The sequence below is a fragment of the Hyla sarda genome, chromosome 2, assembly GCF_029499605.1.
Source record: "Hyla sarda isolate aHylSar1 chromosome 2, aHylSar1.hap1, whole genome shotgun sequence".
NCBI lineage: Eukaryota > Metazoa > Chordata > Amphibia > Anura > Hylidae > Hyla > Hyla sarda.
The window spans coordinates 220,055,904-220,075,351 of record NC_079190.1 but is presented as its reverse complement, the minus strand read 5'-3'; the positions used below and the strand labels follow the sequence as shown (position 1 = coordinate 220,075,351).

Here is a 19,448-nt window from a genome sequence, read left to right as displayed (position 1 = left end):
AGCTTCTTCATGCACACAGCATTGTCCTTCACAAAAGGCCTCATTCACACTGCCGTCGGGCTCCGTTAGGTGGAGCTCTGTCGGTAGTTCTGTCAAGTCTAGCAGAGAAAAAAACAAGCACTATTTTTTTTCTCCACTAAATTCCTGTAAAATTACCGGATCACTGACGGGCCCCATGCAAGTGAATGGGGGGGGGGGGGGGGGGCATTGGGACCCAGCAGTAGCCATTTGCATCCGACCCGTTTCAGAGTCCAATTGGCTCAAGATGAAATAAAAAACGATAGGCCGATCAGACCTTTGACGGGTCAGATGCAAACAGCCGTGTGAACCTAGCCTTAGCCCCAAAGCTGCAGAGCCTAAGGATTGTTCATGAACATTCATGTAAGTACTGTATAAATAGACACTTACCGGTTTGTAGTAAACCTGCACCACTGTCCTTGACTCCAAAGTGTTGCTGAATGTCCAGTAGAACCCCTGTAAGACACAATAGACAGTATAAGTGATTTGTGCTATTTGTGATGAAATAACTTTATAAGTATGAAATAAGGGAATTTCCTGATGGCTCCAAAACCTTATCCACACCCCTCTTCTGAGCCGTATTCCTAATACCAAATTTATACCTGCGAAACAAAAGTCGGGCAATAAGTAATACATATCTTTTCTTTTTTTTTTTTTATTCTACTGGTTAAATAGAAAAGACAATGTAAAATTTATTTAAAAATTGTGGAAGGAAAATGTGTGACTACAGCGTGTTCATGGCTGTCATTATCTAGTGGCTCATTTTCCCAGGACAAGCACATACATATTATATAAATGGGTCAATATCTGGGTCATTCAAGTGCAATAAAAAGTAGCAATACGATTTTGCTATTCTCTTTAAGTGGTTTTCTGCTTTTTATCAATAACAATACAAAAATAGTCCAGATCTATAAACATAAAGCGAACAATGTATAAAAGCTACAAATTATAGGATGAAGGTGTCCTTGGAGGATGATCTTTGAAACAGATATTTTCATGGAAACTGTGCGCCTTCTGCCTACCTAAGATTGCACCGAGTCCTATCACTCTGGAACTTTTTGGATTGAGCCCTTCCTGTGGCACATTTCTCACATATGACAGCTGCACACTCTGCTCATCACTAGGACAACACGATAAGGAAATATTGGAGCAGCACATTGTCCATCCTTCCAATGCTTCTCCGATAGAATTTCCTTTAAAGTTAACTTGGAGAAGAAACCATCTGGCTATATGGCTGGCAGAAGATCAGAGCACCCATGTACACCTTTCCTATAGTCTTTCTTGAATATATTTCTAGTAGCTCCGACAGCTAGTAGTTAACAAGTATCTCCCTACTTAACTAGAGATGAGATAGAAGTATAGAAGGCGCCAAACTCTGTTTAGTAAATCTTTTTAATTTAAAGGCAAATCTAAAATGGCAATTTTAATACATGTTTAAAGATATATGTGTGTGTGTGTGTATATATACATATATATATATATATATATATATATATATATATATATACACATATAATAGCAGAGCTGGTAAGTAGTGTGGAAGTTCGGTGCAGGATAGTTTACAATTATTCTGCATTTCTGTGATCCTGAAATGTTATATAAAGAACATTTCTCCTAAAGAAAAAAATTTAAGATATATCAAATTTGAAGGGGTTCTCCGGTGAAAACTATATATTTTTTTCTAATCAACTGGTTCCAGAAAGTTTAAGGGGTTATCCAGGAAAAAACTTTTTTTATATATATCAACTGGCTCCAGAAAGTTATACAGATTTGTAAATGACTTCTATAAAAAAATCTTAATCCTTTCAGTACTTATGAGCTTCTGAAGTTAAGGTTGTTTTTTTCTGTCTAAGTGCTCTCTGATGACACCTGTCTCAGGAACCGCCCAGTTTAGAAGCAAATCCCCATAGCAAACCTCTTCTAAACTGGGCGGTTCCTGAGACACGTGTCATCAGAGAGCACTTAGACAGAAAAGAACAACCTTAACTTCAGAAGCTCATAAGTACTGAAAGGATTAAGATATTTTAATAGAAATAATCTACAAATCTGTTTAAAGGGGTATTCCAGGCCAAAACTTTTTTATATATATCAACTGGCTCCGGAAAGTTAAACAGATTTGTAAATTACTTCTATTAAAAAATCTTAATCCTTCCAATAGTTATTAGCTTCTGAAGTTGAGTTGCTGTTTTCTGTCTAACTGCTTTCTGATAACTCACGTCCCGGGAGCTGTCCAGCTCCTATGTGGATATTCTCCCATCATGCACAGCTCCCGGGACATGACATCATCATTGAGCAGTTAAACAGAAAACTTCAGAAGCTAATAACTATTGGAAGGATTAAGAATTTTTAATAGAAGTAATTTACAAATCTGTTTAACTTTCCGGAGCCAGTTGATATATAAAAAAAAGTTTTTGCCTGGAATACCCCTTTAACTTTCTGGAGCCAGTTGATATATATAAAAAAGTTTTTTCCTGGAATACCCCTTTAAACAGATTTGTGCAACAAATCTGTCCAAGGCAGGAGAGGTTTGCTATGGGGATTTGCTACTACCCATGACAGGTCCTGACACAGACAGAGGTGGCAGCAGAGAGCACTGTTGTCAGACAGAAAGAACTATACAACTTTCTCTGTAGTATACCGCAGCTAAGTACTGGAAGGCTTAAAGGGGTATTCCGGGCAAAAACATCTTATCCCCTATCGAAAGGATAGGTGATAAGATGTCTGATTGTGGCGGGCCCGCCGCTGGGACCCGCTGCGATCTCCCTGCAGCAGCCCGCATTCTATGCGTAGCTACATCTGCAGTTTCGGAAACCGCAAGGCTTCCGAGACGGGGACGTGACATCATGCCACGCCCCCTCCATTCATTTCTATTGGAGGGGGCGTAACGGCCCCTCCCATAGACATGAATGAAGGGGACGTGGCATGATGTCCCCGTCACGGAAGCCTGGCAGTTTACGAAACTGCAGACGCAGCTACACATAGAATGCGGGCTGCTGCAGGGAGATGGCGGGGGGTCCCAGCGGCGGGCCGCCCGCGATCAGATATCTTATCCCCTATCCTTTCGATAGGGGATAAGATGTTTTTGCCCGGAATACCCCTATAAGATTTTTTTTAATAGCAGTCATTTACAAATCTGTTCAAATCTTTCTGGAACCAGTTGATTTGAAGAAAATATTTTTTTCCACCGGAGTACCCCTTTAAGTCATTGCTTTTGTCTGCCAAGCTTTCCGAGTGTCCTGAACTGAGTGTCATACTAATAGCTATGCAACAAACTAGTTGGGGGTTGGTGTTTAAATGTATTTGTGAGCGATTTGCAATTCAGTGTGTTAGCAAAGCTTGGTTATACTTCTGTGGGAAATATAATAGTAACTATATCTGTTGCCACCCAGCTTTCCAAGAAGCAGATGTAACAAGTTATTAAAAGTTATATGTCTTAGTAAACAGAAGAGGCCGACTATGGAACTGACCAGTAATATGGGGTTAGTGCAGAGAGCACAGGAAAGTTGGGTGATAAATTGACATCTTGCTGTCTTGCTCAGCTTTTATTCCCATTGCTGTATTTCCGCCTAATCAAAAAAGTCTGTTTGTCTCAGTCATATGCTCCACCTTATCGACACAATGCCAATTCCAGTTTTCACGTAAATTCCCATGAGACATCCAGGTGTTCATGCAAAAGGTCCAGCATTTACATGCAAGATGAAAGCAAAATGAACCGATACTATCTCTCCCCAGCTCGCCTCCCATAGTGACAGGCTATGTAGATCCTGCTGTCATTTTTCTTCCAGCCTTTGATACTGTCTTCATTGTGCAAATGCTAATTCTTCTTAGATTTGAGGCCTGTTTTCGGCTTGTGACTCACATTAAACCTGTTAAGTCGCTAGAGGAAAATAGGATTTCAGCTTTGTGTGATGGGATCTCTTAATCTCTCCATCTGAAGCAGTAAAATGATATTTCATCTCAACAAATTCAATGATCGTGACTACAGAAAGCTATTTTTGTGTCACAACAGACAAGAAGTTCTGAACACCCTTTATGTTCCCGGCTTATTATTATGTCAACGTGTCATAAATAATACCAATATTTCACCGCATTACAGCCTGGAGATGACAGTCTGTGCCATCACTTAGTGATCTGAGGTCAGCCCTAAAGATTTACATCATCTCACATACAAGTGCATGGGGGGTAGGACACAGACCACCGCTGCCCCCAACCTCTGCTCTCCAGGGACTATGCAGTTTTTTCTGCACTACATTTTAGAGCTATCAATCTGACGTGCCGTATTATTATGGAAACCTGTGAAAACATAAGGTAATGTGTTGTTTATTCATTAGTAAAGGGTGAGTTCACACCTGGCGATTTGTCGCAGAAATTTCTTAAATTGAAACTGAGTTCCATTCGTCTGAATGGATGTATAGGACAGTTGCAGAAATGTATGTAACCAATCTGTCACTCTTAATTTAATACTTGCTATTAGTCCTCCGCTTTTATACTTAGAAAAGCAATAGTAAGTCTTAAAGGGGTACTCTGCTGCTAAACATCTTATCCAAAGGGGATAAGATATCTAGCAGCGAGGGTCCTCTCCATTATCTACCGCAGCATTCTTAACAAATGCCAGGTTCCGGCAGCAGTGGTCATGAAATCATGGTCATTCCCCCATTGTGACGTCACGCTACACCCCTCCATTCATGTCTATGAGAGGGGGCGTGTCGGCCGACACGCCCCCTCCCATAGACATGAATGGAGGGGGTGTGAAGTGATGTAACAAGGGGGCGTGTCAGTGACATCACAATCACGGCCTACGGCTCCAAGCATTCTGAACAAAATGCTGGAGCACTGGAGTGCCCCTTTTAATACCTTAAAGCCCACAATAAACTCAGACATCCATCTTTACATTGAACACCTTCCTAGCAGTATATCATATGAACCATCTTGGCACTGTTGTAGAGAAGGGAATAAAGGATCCTACATGTGCACATAAATAATATATATTATATATAACATGTTCTATATTTTGGCATGCTAACTAGCAATTCGCAGGACACGTCTTCTGAATAATATATATCACAATAAATCACCCTCTTTTGGAAAGTCCTATATGAATACGCCTTTTGCTTCTCTGTTTCCTTATATTACTTTATAGATGTGCACTTATTCCTACAATATATGCTCAATTATTTCTATTAATCCTCCTATAAACTGTAAGTTTTGATGCATCCCGTTGTCTGTCCATTATAAAAGTTGGTGGGAAGTTCCAATGAAATAATGATTTATTATATAGGTTACTTTTATCCAACCTCATTCCTACAGATAAAGAAAGCTCCATTAATAGCATTTCATTATTTCCTCATATCACATTAAAAACTGGAAAGAGTGTCTGTAGAGGCCTCTCGTGGGCAGTAAAAAGTGATGCTCAGCAGGTGATCTATATAAAACTTGGGTGGAAAACAAGTGGGAATGTCTTATAACACGCCCTACTAAACCACATCAGCCCCACATTCAACATTAATATACATATACATTTCAAGCCACACCTTAGCATATTATGATGCTAGTTACATAGTTAGTCATACGTTATTCTCCGGATCCTTTTATAGGGTATTACACAAGCATTCACACATAGTTGACATGACACTTATAAATATAGAGCTTGCTCTGAGAAGCACATGCCTCATCCTTATGACCTAATTGTAAATGCCTGGGAAGAGATCCCAATATTCCATTCGCTTCAGATCGTCATTTTATTTTTTAGCATTTTTGGCACAAAAATTTGAGTTTAATCATCAAAAAACAAATGACTGTGTAAACAAGCACTTAGGTAGAAATTTAAGAAGGGGATCCTACATTTCATAGACTAAATCTAAATGAAATTACCAATTAATATACAGAATATTTCTATTAGTGAATGTGTTGGTTCCATCACATCACCTTTATCTAACAGTCACAGAGAACACTGTGGAAGAACATATTCATTTCATCTAGGAGTGGTTATAATTATACACTGCTAAAAAAAACTAAAGGGAACATTAAGATAACACATCCTAGATCTGAATGAATGAACTAATCGTATGAAATACTTTCGTATTTACATAGTTGAATGTGCTGACAACAAAATCACTCAAAAATTATCAATGGAAATCAAATTTCTCAACCCATGGAGGTCTGGATATGGAGTCACACACAAAATCAAAGGGGAAAACCACACTACAGGCTGATCCAACTTTATGTAATGTCCTTAAAACAAGCCAAAATGAGGCTCAGTGTGTGTGGCCTCCACGTGCCCATATGACCTTCCTACAATGCCTAGGCATGCTCCTGATGAGGTGATGGATGGTCTCCTGAGGGATGTCCTCCCAGACCTGGACTAAAGCATCCGCTAACTACTGGACAGTCTGTGGTGCAACGTGGCGTTGGGGGATGGAGCGAGACATAATGTCCCAGATGTGCTCAATCAGATTCAGGTCTGGGGAACGGGCGGGCCAGTCCATAGTATCAATGCCTTCCACTTGCAGGAACTGCTGACACACTCCAGCCACATGAAGTCTAGCATTGTCTTGCATTAGGAGGAACCCAGGGCCAACCGCACCAGCATATGGTCTCACAAGGGGTCTGAGGATATCATCTCAGTACCTAATGGCAGTCAGGCTACCTCTGGCAAGCACATGGAGGGCTGTGCGGCCCCCCAAAGAAATGCCACCACACACCATTACTGACCCACTGCCAAACTGAGGAGGATGTTGCAGGCAGTAGAACATTCTCCAAGGCATCTCCAGACTCTGTCATGTCTCTCACATGTGCTCAGTGTGAACCTGCATTTATCTGTGAAGAGCACAGGGCGCCAGTGGCGAATTTGCCGATCTTGGTGTTCTCTGCAAGTGCCAAACGTCCTACATGGTGTTGGGCTGTAAGCACAACCCCCATCTGTGGACATTGGGGCCTCATACCACCCTCATGGGGTCTGTTTCTGACCGTTTGAGTGGACACATGCACATTTGTGGCCTGCTGGAGGTCATTTTGCAGGGCTCTGGCAGTGCTCCTCCTGCTCCTCCTTGCACAAAGGTGGAGGTAGCGGTCCTGCTGCTGGGTTGTTGACCTCCTATGGCCTCCTCCACGTCTCCTGATGTACTGTCCTGTCTCCTGGTAGCACCTCCATGCTCTGGACACTACGCTTACAGATACAGCAAACCTTCTTGCCACAGCTCGTATTGATGTGCCATCCAGGATGAGCTGCACTACCTGAGCCACTAGTGTGGGTTCTAGACTTCGTCCCATGCTACCACTAGAGTGAACGCACCGCCAGCATTCAAAAGTGACCAAAACATCAGCCAGGAAGCATAGGAACTGAGAAGTGGTCTGTGGTCACCACCTGAAGAACCGCTCCTTTATTGGTGATGTCTTGCTAATTGCCTATAATTTCCACGTGTTGTCTGTTCCATTTGCACAACAGCATGTGAAGTTGATTGTCAATCAGTGTTGCTTCCTGAGTGGACAGTGTGATTTCACAGAAGTGTGATTGACTTGGAGTTACATTGTGTTGTATAAGTGCTCCCTTTATTTTTTTGATCAGTGTGCTTATTGCTAACTATGGACATTTCATAAACTGTATTTATTATACACTGGAATATCTACTTTGCTATGTATAAACACATCTACTTTTTAGAGTAAAAATCTTTTAGCTGAATTAGGTCCATTGAACAAGACCTTGTGGCAGGAAGCCGCCGCTCTCCTGCCTTCCCTTCTATCATTACACTACACAACCAACGTTCCATTTCCTCCGGACACTTGAAGCTCATTGTGGAGTGTTGTCTTTAGAGCAGCGCTGAAATGTTCATCAAAGCACATGTCACATCTTATCAAGGGTGGAGAACATCTCTGAACATCTCCTGATATATGGCATTACATGGAAATTCTCTTTCGGTTTTTCTACTGGAAGTTAAAACAACAAAAAAATGTAATTGCCAATAGTGATCCCCTAAGCTGTGGTGTCCCAGTCCGTCAGTTTCTGCATTAATAACTTACAATAAGGAAGGATAAGACAAATCCCAGAAGCCAAGCAGACAATACACCTAACAATATGTTCCTGTCTAACTTTTTGGGTTGTTTTGTACAAATATCACTAGCTCTGAAAATCTACAGTACATTTTCCATCCTTGGATCATCCATTGCAGAATCTAACTGAGACCCTACAGGAAAAGGAGGGGTCTCCCCCATATTCATCTTCTGCATTAACAATGAAGAAGAACTTCACTTGTTCAGTCCATCAGCAGATACAATCAGTGAGGGGTATGTATGAAGGCTGTTTTTTAAAGGGGTTATCCAGGAAAAAACTTGTTTTTATATATCAACTGGCTCCAGAAAGTAAATTACTTCTATTAAAAAATCTTAATCCTTTCAGTACTTATGAGCTTCTGAAGTTAAGGTTGTTCTTTTCTGTCTAAGTGCTCCCTGGTGACACATGTCTCGGGAACCGCCCAGTTTAGAAGCAAATCCGGAAGCAAAAAATGAAAGTCTATGGGAAGGGGGCGCGACCGCTGTCACGCCCCCTTCCCATAGAGTTTGTAGAGGGGGCGAGCGTGACGTTACGAGGGGGCGGGCGAGACATCACGAGGGGGCGGGCGAGGGGCCGGGTGTGACGTCCGGTGGCCGCGAACATGGAAGCCCGCACACAGCGTTCGGAGTAATGAACTTCCGGACGCTGTGAGCGGAGCTCTGAAAATTAGGGCAGCGCACAACCCCTTTAACTGACTCACAGTCAGAAAGTTCTACCTGGAAATCTGGGGCAGGAGTCTGCGCCTTTTGTAGGGCTGCATTTGTGCCAAAATTACAAACTTGCGTGTGACAATTGATATTACCCTCCATTTAACACAAAAAAACATACATAAAATCACACATTGCAACACCGTTATTGAATTTATCATTAGCACAGATTTTTGCACATAGCAAAACCTCCTGTGCAAGTAAAATTTATTACGCTGCACACGGGACTTTATAAATTTGCGCATTTCCCCAGCATAATGCAAAAAAAGGGTAAAAAGCTCCAACACATTCCTACACCAGCTGGTAACTGAAATACATTTTTTATACTTTTTCATTTTTCTTTAGCTAAATTTATCACTTGAATAAAAATAGTTTTTTATGCAGGTGATACATTTAGCGCACCAACCAGTGCATCTGCCAACTCCGCCCCCTGGAAGCGTACAACCAGAAAAAAATGACAAAGCTAGCAAAGACAACATAAAAATGACACACAATTATATGAGAATTTCACAAAATAAACACAGTGTGCAGCAATTCTGCGGGTGCAGGCAAGCTGATAAATTCCCCCCTTAGAGGCTCTTTTAAAAAGTCTGGAATAGCATGATACTGAAGTTAAAGCGGTCTTCCGCTTCCAATCCATAAGCAGGGGCAGCATGTCTAAGACTGTCAAGTATACTGTGAATAGGGTAAGAAGAGGGCATCTACTATTCCTACATAAAAAGGGGATGCAGAACTGTAGGAACTGCAGCGGATGGAAGAGGGCACCGATATTATAACTACATTCAAAGGGTGGCTTTAAAGGGGTACTGCCCTGGCCAGCGTTCAGAAGTAAATGCTTCAAACGCTGTTTTCACGCGAAGTGGGGTACCCCTTTAAAAGGGTATTTAAAATATGTAAAATTTCCACTAGTAAGACCGACTATGTTCACATGAGTGTCAGAAACTCCATCGATGTCCCATTTGTTTTCTATTATGGGAAAAATAGTTCTGTGGCCAGGACAATCCAATGTATATAAGTCATCTACTAGTCTACCTACAGCAGCTTCCATCTTTTTTCATATCACATTATAGTCACTGAGGCTTGTAGTAAGAATGAGAGTATGAAGGAACGTTTTTTAATAACCAGAAATGATAGATGCACTATTCCTTTTTTTAGCACTGGAATCCTGCAGGTGCTGTACGTAGCCTTTTCTTTCAATGTCATTTTAGTAACCACAGTGTCTCCTTCATCCCACCAGCTTCCTAGTGCTGTGACCACACAATACCACAAGCCTTCCTTTACTTGTGCCCAAGGGTCACTCAGTGCAGCTGGAAGCTGACAAACAGAGGGGTGAAGACTGTTCCAAAGTGAACCCGGTGAACGCAAAAACCACAGACAAAACCCATTAGGTGCTCTAACATAGTTATTATCCATTGACACCATCCACTATTTATACACATAATATAACATGGAAAATGTAAAAAAATGTAATAATATAATTCCATGGTTCAATGTGCTCAATGCAAAGTGGCTTTTATGGAAAATTCCTATAGAACTCAATTAAAATTAAAACAGTAGGTGTCAATCTTTTCTTAAAAAATAAAATAAAATTATATATATATATATATCAAAGAGATGGGGTGAACAGGGAGAACAATCTGAAAGAAATGTTCATAAATTGACTCCTCTTCTGATATAAATAGCCGATATACTTACAGGAGTTTTCTGGTTTAAATGATAAACAGTTACGGTCTGTTGGGGTGTAAAACAATAAACTGTAGCATACTCACGTTCCTTAAAGGGGTTATCCAGGAAAAAACTTTTTTATATATCATCTGGCTCCAGAAAGTTAAACAGATTTGTAAATGACTTCTATTAAAAAATCTTAATCCTTTCAGTACTTATGAGCTTCTGAAGTTAAGGTTGTTCTTTTCTATGTGCTCCCTGATGACACATGTCTCAGGAACCGCCCAGCTTAGAAGAGGTTTACTATGGGGATTTGCAAATAATTTGAAGTAATTTACAAATCTGTTTAACTTACTGGAGCCAGTTGATATATATAAAAAAAAGTTTTTTCCTGGATAACCCCTTTAACCTCTTAAGGACCCAGGACGTATGCGTACGTCATGAGTCCCGGTCCTGCGATATAACGCGGGGTCACACGGTGACCCCGCATCATATCGCGGCGGGCCCGGCGTCATAGTGAAGCCGGGACCCGCCTCTAATAGCGCGCGGCACTGATTGCTGTGCCGCGCGCTATTAACCCTTTAGCCGCGCGCTCAAAGCTGAGCCGCGCGGCTAAAAACGAAAGTAAAAGTGCCCGGCTAGCTCAGGGAGCTGTTCGGGATCGCCGCGGTATAATCGTGGCATCCCGAACAGCTGTAGCACAGGAGGAGGTCTTCTTACCTTCTCCTGCGCTGTCCGATCGCCGAATGAATGCTTCAAGCCTGAGATCCAGGCTTGAGCATTCAATCGCCGAAAACCCTGATTGATCCATTCCTATGGAGATGGATCAATCAGAGTAAAAGATCAGTTAATGCAATATTATAGCCCCCTATAGGAGCTATAATATTGCATAAGAAAAGTGTAAAAAAATCATTAACCCTTTCAATTATCCCTTCCCCTAATAAAAGTTTGAATCACCCGGCATTTCCAAAAATAAAAAAAAATTATGTAAATAATAATAAAAATAAACATATGTGGTATCGCCGCGTGCGGAAATGTCCGAATTATAAAAATATACTGCTTTTTAAACCGCTCGTTCAATGGCGTACGCGCAAAAAAATTCAAAAGTCCAAAATAGCGCATTTTTGATCACTTTTTATACCACAAAAAAGTGAATAAAAAGTGATCAAAAAGTCTGATCAGAACAAAAATCGTACCGCTAAAAACTTCAGATGACGGCGCAAAAAATGAGTCCTCAAAGTGCCCTGAACACAGAAAAATAAAAAAGTTATAGGGGTCAAAAAATTACCATTTTAAACGTATAAATTTTCCTGCATGTATTCATGATTTTTTTCGGAAGTGATACAAATTCAAACCTATACAAGTAGGGTATCATTTTAACCGTATGACCTACAGAATAAAGATAAGGTATCATTTTTGACAAAAAATGCACTGCGTAAAAACAGAAGCCCCCAAAACTTACAAAATAGTGTTTTTTCATCAATTTTGTCGCACATTGATTTTTTTTCCCGTTTCACCGTAGATTTTTGGGTAAAATGACTAATGTCATTACAAAGTAGAATTAGTGACGCAAAAATTAAGCCATTATATATAATTTTAGGTGAAAATTTTTAAGAGTTATGATTTTTTAAAGTTAAGGAGGAAAAATTGAAAATGAAAAAACGGAAAAAGCCCGGGTCCTTAAGGGGTTAAACAACGCTGGCACTCCTTCCCACCGCGCAGCTGATGACATTACGAGCCAACTGCAGCCAAAGACTGAGGCCACTCACAGGCTGCTGTGGGCTCTCCGCACATTTTCCACCAATGGGAATGAGGCCTAAGGGGCTCACAGAACCACTGCTGGTGACATTGAGTGTGTTTACACAGCATTACACTGTTTCAGCAATACAAAATGGAGGGCTATTATGAAAACATGAATGTACATTAAACAGGAGGAGGCACTGCTGTTTCTCGAGTCACACTTTGTCACACAAGATCTGGATATCTGTAGAGCTAACTGCTGGTAGGGTACTAGTAAAGCATCGATGCTGAAGACATTGATTCCTATCTTTATATATTTAACATGATACATTGTTATTAGACCAATACAGTGATCCCTCAACTTACAATGGCCTCTACATACAATAGTTTCAACATACAATGGTCTATTCTGGACCATCGTAAGTTGAAAACAGACTCAACATACAATGTACAGACAGTGCAGATTTGTGAAACGTGTCAATGGCTGGAAGAACCGACCAATCAGAATGGACATTCACTGGTAAAACCGCTGTATTACTGAAGTGTATGCACTGACTGGTGTCTGGTATTACATGTTCTGTACACTTTACCTGTACCAGGGTTAGCTGCTCCTTTGGACACCAGGTGAGGGAGACTCCATTGCTTTTTGGGACATTGAGTGTACTGTACAGGACCCCGAAGAAGCTCCTGTCCTCTACATAGACCAGTGTTTCCCAAGCAGGGTGGCCCCAGCTTTTGCAAAACTACAACTCCCAGCATGCCCGGACAGCCTTTGGCTGTCCGGGCATGCACGGAGTTGTAGTTTTGCAACAGCTGGAGGCTTCCTGCTTGGGAAACACTGAAATAGACAGTGATTACAGCTCCCAGCAGATCTTTCCTACTTTTATATGTAAGGATTTGCTTTATCTATATTAGCTATCTACTTATTTTTCTTTAATCCTCACTTTTTCCTATTTTTGGATGACATTTTGGTGCCTTTAGAACCAATTACCAGGTTTCCATAGAGTTCTGGTCTCAACATTCGATGGTTTCAACATACAATGCTGGTCCCAGAACCAATTAATATTGTAACTTGAGGGACCACTGTATATTTGGCAAAGAAAAGGCCTCTTCAGACAGAGTGTTCATGACCACTGCATTATTTCAGATTGGCCAGGTTCCTCTTGCCGGCTCTTCTAAGCCTGATCTTATGCCATTCCCCACAACACATCCCCTTTCCATGAGCATGCATGCTTCTTTCTCCATGTCTATTGATTGAAATGAGAACTCGTGGCACGCTGCCGTAATGAATTATTCATGCTGTGAATAAATCAGGGGATGCCACTTAAGGAGCGCTCCGTTTAGTTCATTGCAGGGTCTCAGGAGAGCTCTGCACTGCAGCTGAGCCTGGAGAAGAGCCACAATATTGTAGGGCAGAATCACACTCTAGATTGTTCATCTGCAGGCCACTCAAGCCTCCTGGTGCAGAAATGTGCTAAGTATGTATGTGCAGGTAGCTCAAACAATATTGTGGTGCAGAAATGCAGAGCTGGGTGTGTATCTGCAGTGTTTGCTGATCCCATAATGCCGGGGGTATAAGCTGACTGAATGTACAGTAATTGATTCATTTAACCATGCAATACTAAAAGGAAAAACACAAAGAAGAGAAGACATTTTATCTTATCTAGCATGTAGCCCAATGCCGCATAGATGCATTTTCTTCTACCGCCTATAGGTAATATTAGTCACGCTTCTCTGGTGAGCATTACTACAAGAATGTGACATACCCTGACACACAGATAAAGAGAAAGGATTTTTTGAATGTTATTGTATTTGGCATAAGAAATTCATTGGGGTCCAATGACAACTGGGGTCCGCTCTAGCCTGTACTACACATTTTTCATGTTTAAAACGATACAGTGTATTACAAGTAATATCTGTTTGATTTGTAAGGCCTAATTCACATCCTACTATTTAGTGCAATATTTACGATCAGTATTTAGGCATTCTGCATAAAAGAAAAAATATAAACACTTAGGTTAAGTTCACACTGTGTCAAATTTCCCAATGTACTTTATTTTACGAGTTTCTTTTTTGTAATCTCAAAATTTTATGCAGTTTGAGCTTAGCCTTACAATATATTGTTTCCTTTTATTTTAGCTTCCAAATTCTGACCAGAATACCTTTAGGCTATGCTCACACACAATGTACCGTATATACTCGAGTATAAGCCGAGTTTTTCATCACGATTTTTCGTGCTGAAAACGCCCCCCTCGGCTTATACTCGAGTGAACTCTCTGCCTGTCAATCCCTTTCAGTAGTCTTCAACCTGTGGACCTCCAGATGTTGCAAAACTACAACTCCCAGCATGCCCGGACAGCCATCGGCTGTCCGGGCATGCTGGGAGATGTAGTTTTGAAACACCTAGAGGTCCGCAGGTTGAAGACCACTGCGGCCTTTGTCATCATCCAGACCCCCCTTTAGTTTTCTACTCACCTATTCTCAGTGGGAAGGAAGGGTGAGCTGGTCGGGGCCATCTATACTGCAGGGACAGTAGGGTGGGGAGGGTTAGTCGTTCCGGGCTGTCCATTTTCACCGGGAGGCCCTCTTTTCCGTTCCAGGCCCGGCCCCGGACTAGTGACGTCGCCCTGACGACGAAGAACAGGGACGTTCATGTGCGTCGTCCTCAAGGCAATCTCACTAGTTCGGGGCCGGGCCCGGACCGGAGAAGAGGGCCTCCCGGTGGAAATGGACAGCCCAGAATGAGTAACCCTCCCCACCGGACGGTCCCTGCAGCATAGATGGCCCGGACCAGCTTACCCTTCCTTCCCACCAAGGGGAGGTGAGTAGAAAACTAAAGGGGGTCTGGATGATGACGAAGGCCGCAGTGGTCTTCAACCTGCGGACCTCCAGATGTTTTAAAACTACAACTCCCAGTATGCCCGGACAATGCTGGGAGTTGTAGTTTTGCAACATCTGGAGGTCTGCAGGTTGAAGACCACTGAAGGGATTGACAGGCGGTGATGATGAAGGGGGGGGGTGATGACGGGGGTCTGGATGATTACATGTGGGGGGATGATGTATTTTCCAACCTAGGCTTATAGTCGAGTCAATAACTTTTCCTGGGTTTTTGGGGTGAAATTAGGGGCCTCGGCTTATATTCGGGTCGGCTAATACTCGAGTATATACGGTACATATATATATTATGCACCAAATTGTATGTTAAAAAATATCTGCAATGTGTGGGAATATGCGCCGCAGTTAATATTGTACATTTTGGCAGGTTTTTATTCTGTCCAGAAATCTGGACCAAAATGTGAAAATAAGTTCCAGAATTCCAAGGTTGTATTTTGCCCTGTATTTTTCTAAAGAAAAATAAGCCATGTTAATGTACCCTTAGAATCCGTTCCCACAAGCATAATTTGGTGCGGATTTTTTCGCTGCAAGTTTGCTGCAGAAAATCGGTTGCTACCATGTGCGAATTTTCTGCTGACCCACTAAAGTCAATAGCAGCAAAATGTGCACGAAATCCGCCTGTGTGAACAGACCCTCAGGGTCCATTCACGTGTGCGTTTTTTGCTGCTGATTTTCCTACCCATTGATTTTAATGGGTAGGAAAATCAACAACACAAAATCGGCAGCAAAATACGTATGTATATACATGCTCTTCAGTCTTGTTAAAGGGGTTATCCAGGAAAAAACTTTTTTTCTATATATCAACTGGCTACGGAAAATTAAACAGATTTGAAAATTACTTCTATTAAAAAATCTTCATCCTTTCAGTGCTTATGAGCTTCTGAAGTTGAGTTGTTCTTTTCTGTCTAAGTGCTCTCTGATGACATGTGTCTCGGGAACCGCCCAGTTTAGAAGCAAATCCCCATAGCAAACCTCTTCTACTCTGTGCAGTTCCCGAGACAAGCAGAGATGTCAGCAGAGAGCACTGTTGCCAGACAGAAAACAACAACTCAACTTCAGCAGCTGATAATTATTGAAAGGATTACAATTTTTTAATAGAAGTCATTTACAAATCTGTTTAACTTTCTGGAGCCAGTTGATATATAAAAAAAAGTTTTTCCCTGGGATACCCCTTTAACACAGGCGAATTTTATTGCGAACGTGTTTTTCCTGGCAAAACCTATAGTGCTGTGAGAGTTGTACAGATGAATGATCAGATTGATGATTTCCATCAAAAAAGCATGTATTGCAAATACAACATATACTGTAGTACGCTACAGCTAGTCAATTAAATCCTATGGCAGTGTTTCCCAACCAGTGCGTCTCCAGCTGTTGCAAAACTATAACCAGGGAAGCACCCTGGTTGGGAAACACTGTCCTATGGACACACCACAGGCAAGATGTGGTATATGTCAACAAAATTGTTTTGATGGTATTCTGACTTACACCTGCAGCATACAGAAAAATGCAATGGGTATGCCACCTAACTACAGCCAAGGAAAACAACTTAGTGGTGCCTGACAGCTACTTGATACCAATAAAATATAACAAGCATGGGCGGCTCAACGCTAGGTTGCTAGCACTTAATAGTGGGTTGATAAAATGATCTCAGCTGCTACACTGGACTCTCGGTGTAAGATGTGATATTTCCTGACGTGTTTAAGTTGGAATACTTTTGGCTTTTCCCTGTTGAGCCATTTCATAGCACACCATGGCCTAATTACTGCCTAAAATTAGTCATAAAAATGAGATCTTCATTCCCTTGGCCTGAAGAAGAAGATGAGGGGACAACTTAAATATAGAGGAATCTGCATCACAACATGCATAAAAAGGATCTTACATATAACTTCAGTCTCCCTACTGATGACCATTCACTGAATTATTTTGAAAGAAACTGCAGCTGCATCGCCCTTTTCCCCTTCTTCCTTTCTAGTATATTGTTGTTGTTTTTGTTTCAAAGGAAATCCTTATAGTATGTAGTAAACTACAACCTGCCAGAAGGAACGGAAGATAACATTCTCTTCAAATAAACTGCTCATATATTCACATGTACTTCTGATTTATGAAAAGAAAAGAATTCTTACAATAGGTATGCTTTATGGTGTATTTAAATGTACTGGAGCCTCAGCTTACAGTGGGGCAACAAAGTATTAAGTCAACCACCAATTGTGCAAGTTCTCCCACTTAAAAAGATGAGAGGCCTGTAATTTACATCATAGGTATACCTCAACTATGAGAGACATAATGAGAAAAAAATCCATAAAATCACATTGTCTGATTCTTAAAGAATTTATTTGGAAAATATGGTGGAAAACAAGTATTTGGTCAATAACAAAAGTTAATCTCAATACTTTGTTATATACCCTTTGTTGACAACAGAGGTCAAATGTTTTCTGTAAGTGCTCACAAGGTTTCCACACTCTGTTGCTGGTATTTTGGCCCATTCCTCCATGCAGATCTCCCCTAGAGCAGTGATGTTTTGGTGCTGTCGCTGGGCAACACAGACTTTCAACTTCCTCCAAAGGTTTTCTACAGGGTTGAGATCTGGAGATCTCCAGGATCTTGAAATGCTTCTTACGAAGCCACTCCTTCGTTGACTGGGCAGTGTGTTTGGGATCATTGTCATGCTGAAAGGCCCAGCCACGTTTCATCTTTAATGCCCTTGCTGATGGAAGGAGGTTTTCACTCAAAATCTCACAATACATGGCCTCATTCATTCTTTCCTTTACATGGATCAGTCCTCCTGGTCCCTTTGCTGAAAAACTGCTCCAAAGCATGATGTTTCCACCCCCATGCTTCACAGTAGGTATGGTGTTCTTTGGATGCTACTCAGCATTCTTTCTCCTCCAAACACAACGAGTTGAGTTTTTACCAAAAAGTTCTACTTTGGTTTCATCTGACCAAATGACATTCTCCCAATTCTCTTCTGGATCATCCAAATGCTCTCTATCAAACTTCAGATGGGCCCAGGCATGAACTGGCTTAAGCAGGGGGACAAGTCTGGCACTGCATGATTTGAGTCTCTGGCAGCGTAGTGTTACTTTGGTCCCAGCTCTCTGCAGGTCATTCACTAGGTCTAACCCCCCCCCCCCCCCGTGTGGTTCTGAGACTTTTTCTCACCATTCTTGTAATAATTTTGACACCATGGGGTGAGATCTTGCCTGGAGCCCCAGATCGAGGGAGATTATCAGTGGTCTTGTATGTCTTCCATTTTCTAATAATTGCTCCCACAGCTGATTTCTTCACACCAAGCTGCTTGCCTATTGCAGATTCAGTCTTCCCAGCCTGGTGTAGGTCTACAATTTTGTTTTTGGTGTCCTTCGACTGCTCTTTGTCTTGGCCATAGTGGAGTTTGGAGTGTGACTGTTTGAGTTAGTGGACAGGTGTCTTTTATACTTATAAGTTCAAACAGGTGCCATTAATACAGGCAACGAGTGGAGGACAGAGGAGACTCTTAAAGAAGAAGTGACAGGTCTGTGAGAGCCAGAAATCTTGCTTGTTTGTGGGTGACCAAATACTTATTTTCCGCCAAAATTTGCAAATAAATTGTTTAAAAATCAGACAATGTAATTTTATGGATTTTTTTTTCTCATTATGTCTCTCATAGTTGAGGTATACCTATGATGTAAATTACAGGCCTCTCATCTTTTTAAGTGGGAGAACTTGCACAATTGGTGGCTGACTAAATACTTTTTTTGCCCCACTGTATAGAATGTGCAGAATTTGAAGCCGTATTCAGTCATTTAGTTTACATTGAAATATGCAGCTTCAAATCCAATGCATCAAATATGTGCAGGATACTGTAAGTGTGAAACAACCCGTAAGTGCCCAAAAATGTAACAACTGTGACAGCCATTGCTGAAATGACACTGCCGTTCCACCGCGTCTGTATTTGTGTTCAAAGAGCTAATAATGTTTATCTGGCAAGAATACACAAAACTATTTCCTCCTTTACTCCCGGAGCGGAGTTTAAAAACGTCTTTATACCAATGTATCTTGTGATAAACGTCTACAGAATTTGTCATGGGATTGTTGCTGGGACAGACGCAGACATGTGACTGGATAATCTCCTATTCTATATTCACTACTGAGGAACTCATAGAAAAAAACACTTATTTTTAAGAAACACTTTAAGCTATTCATGGAGGCAGGGGGGATTTTGGGGTAACAGCAGTTGTATCAAATATTTTCATAAATAGATATACTTTAGGATGAATGACTGCCAGATTATTTTGCATGTTGTGTCTATATATATCACATCACCCTTTACAACCTGCTTGACTCATCTAACTCGTTGGTGGACATGGGAGAATTATGCAGTGCAGTTGCCCCTAGCA

At 41.4% G+C, this 19,448-nt stretch overlaps 1 protein-coding gene across 3 annotated transcripts in view; it reads right to left on the bottom strand.

Moving 5' to 3' along the window:
• Positions 1–19,448, bottom strand: part of SPNS2 (SPNS lysolipid transporter 2, sphingosine-1-phosphate) — a 143,539-nt gene that overhangs the window by 76,304 nt on the left and 47,787 nt on the right. For all 3 annotated transcript variants that reach the window (XR_008888654.1, XM_056556410.1, XM_056556411.1), the window contains exon 2: positions 409–474. Coding sequence is in view for 2 of the 3 variants with exons in the window: in XM_056556410.1 (XP_056412385.1) it covers positions 409–474 (66 nt within the window). In the remaining variant the exon portion in view is untranslated. The remainder of the gene's footprint in view (positions 1–408; positions 475–19,448) is intronic.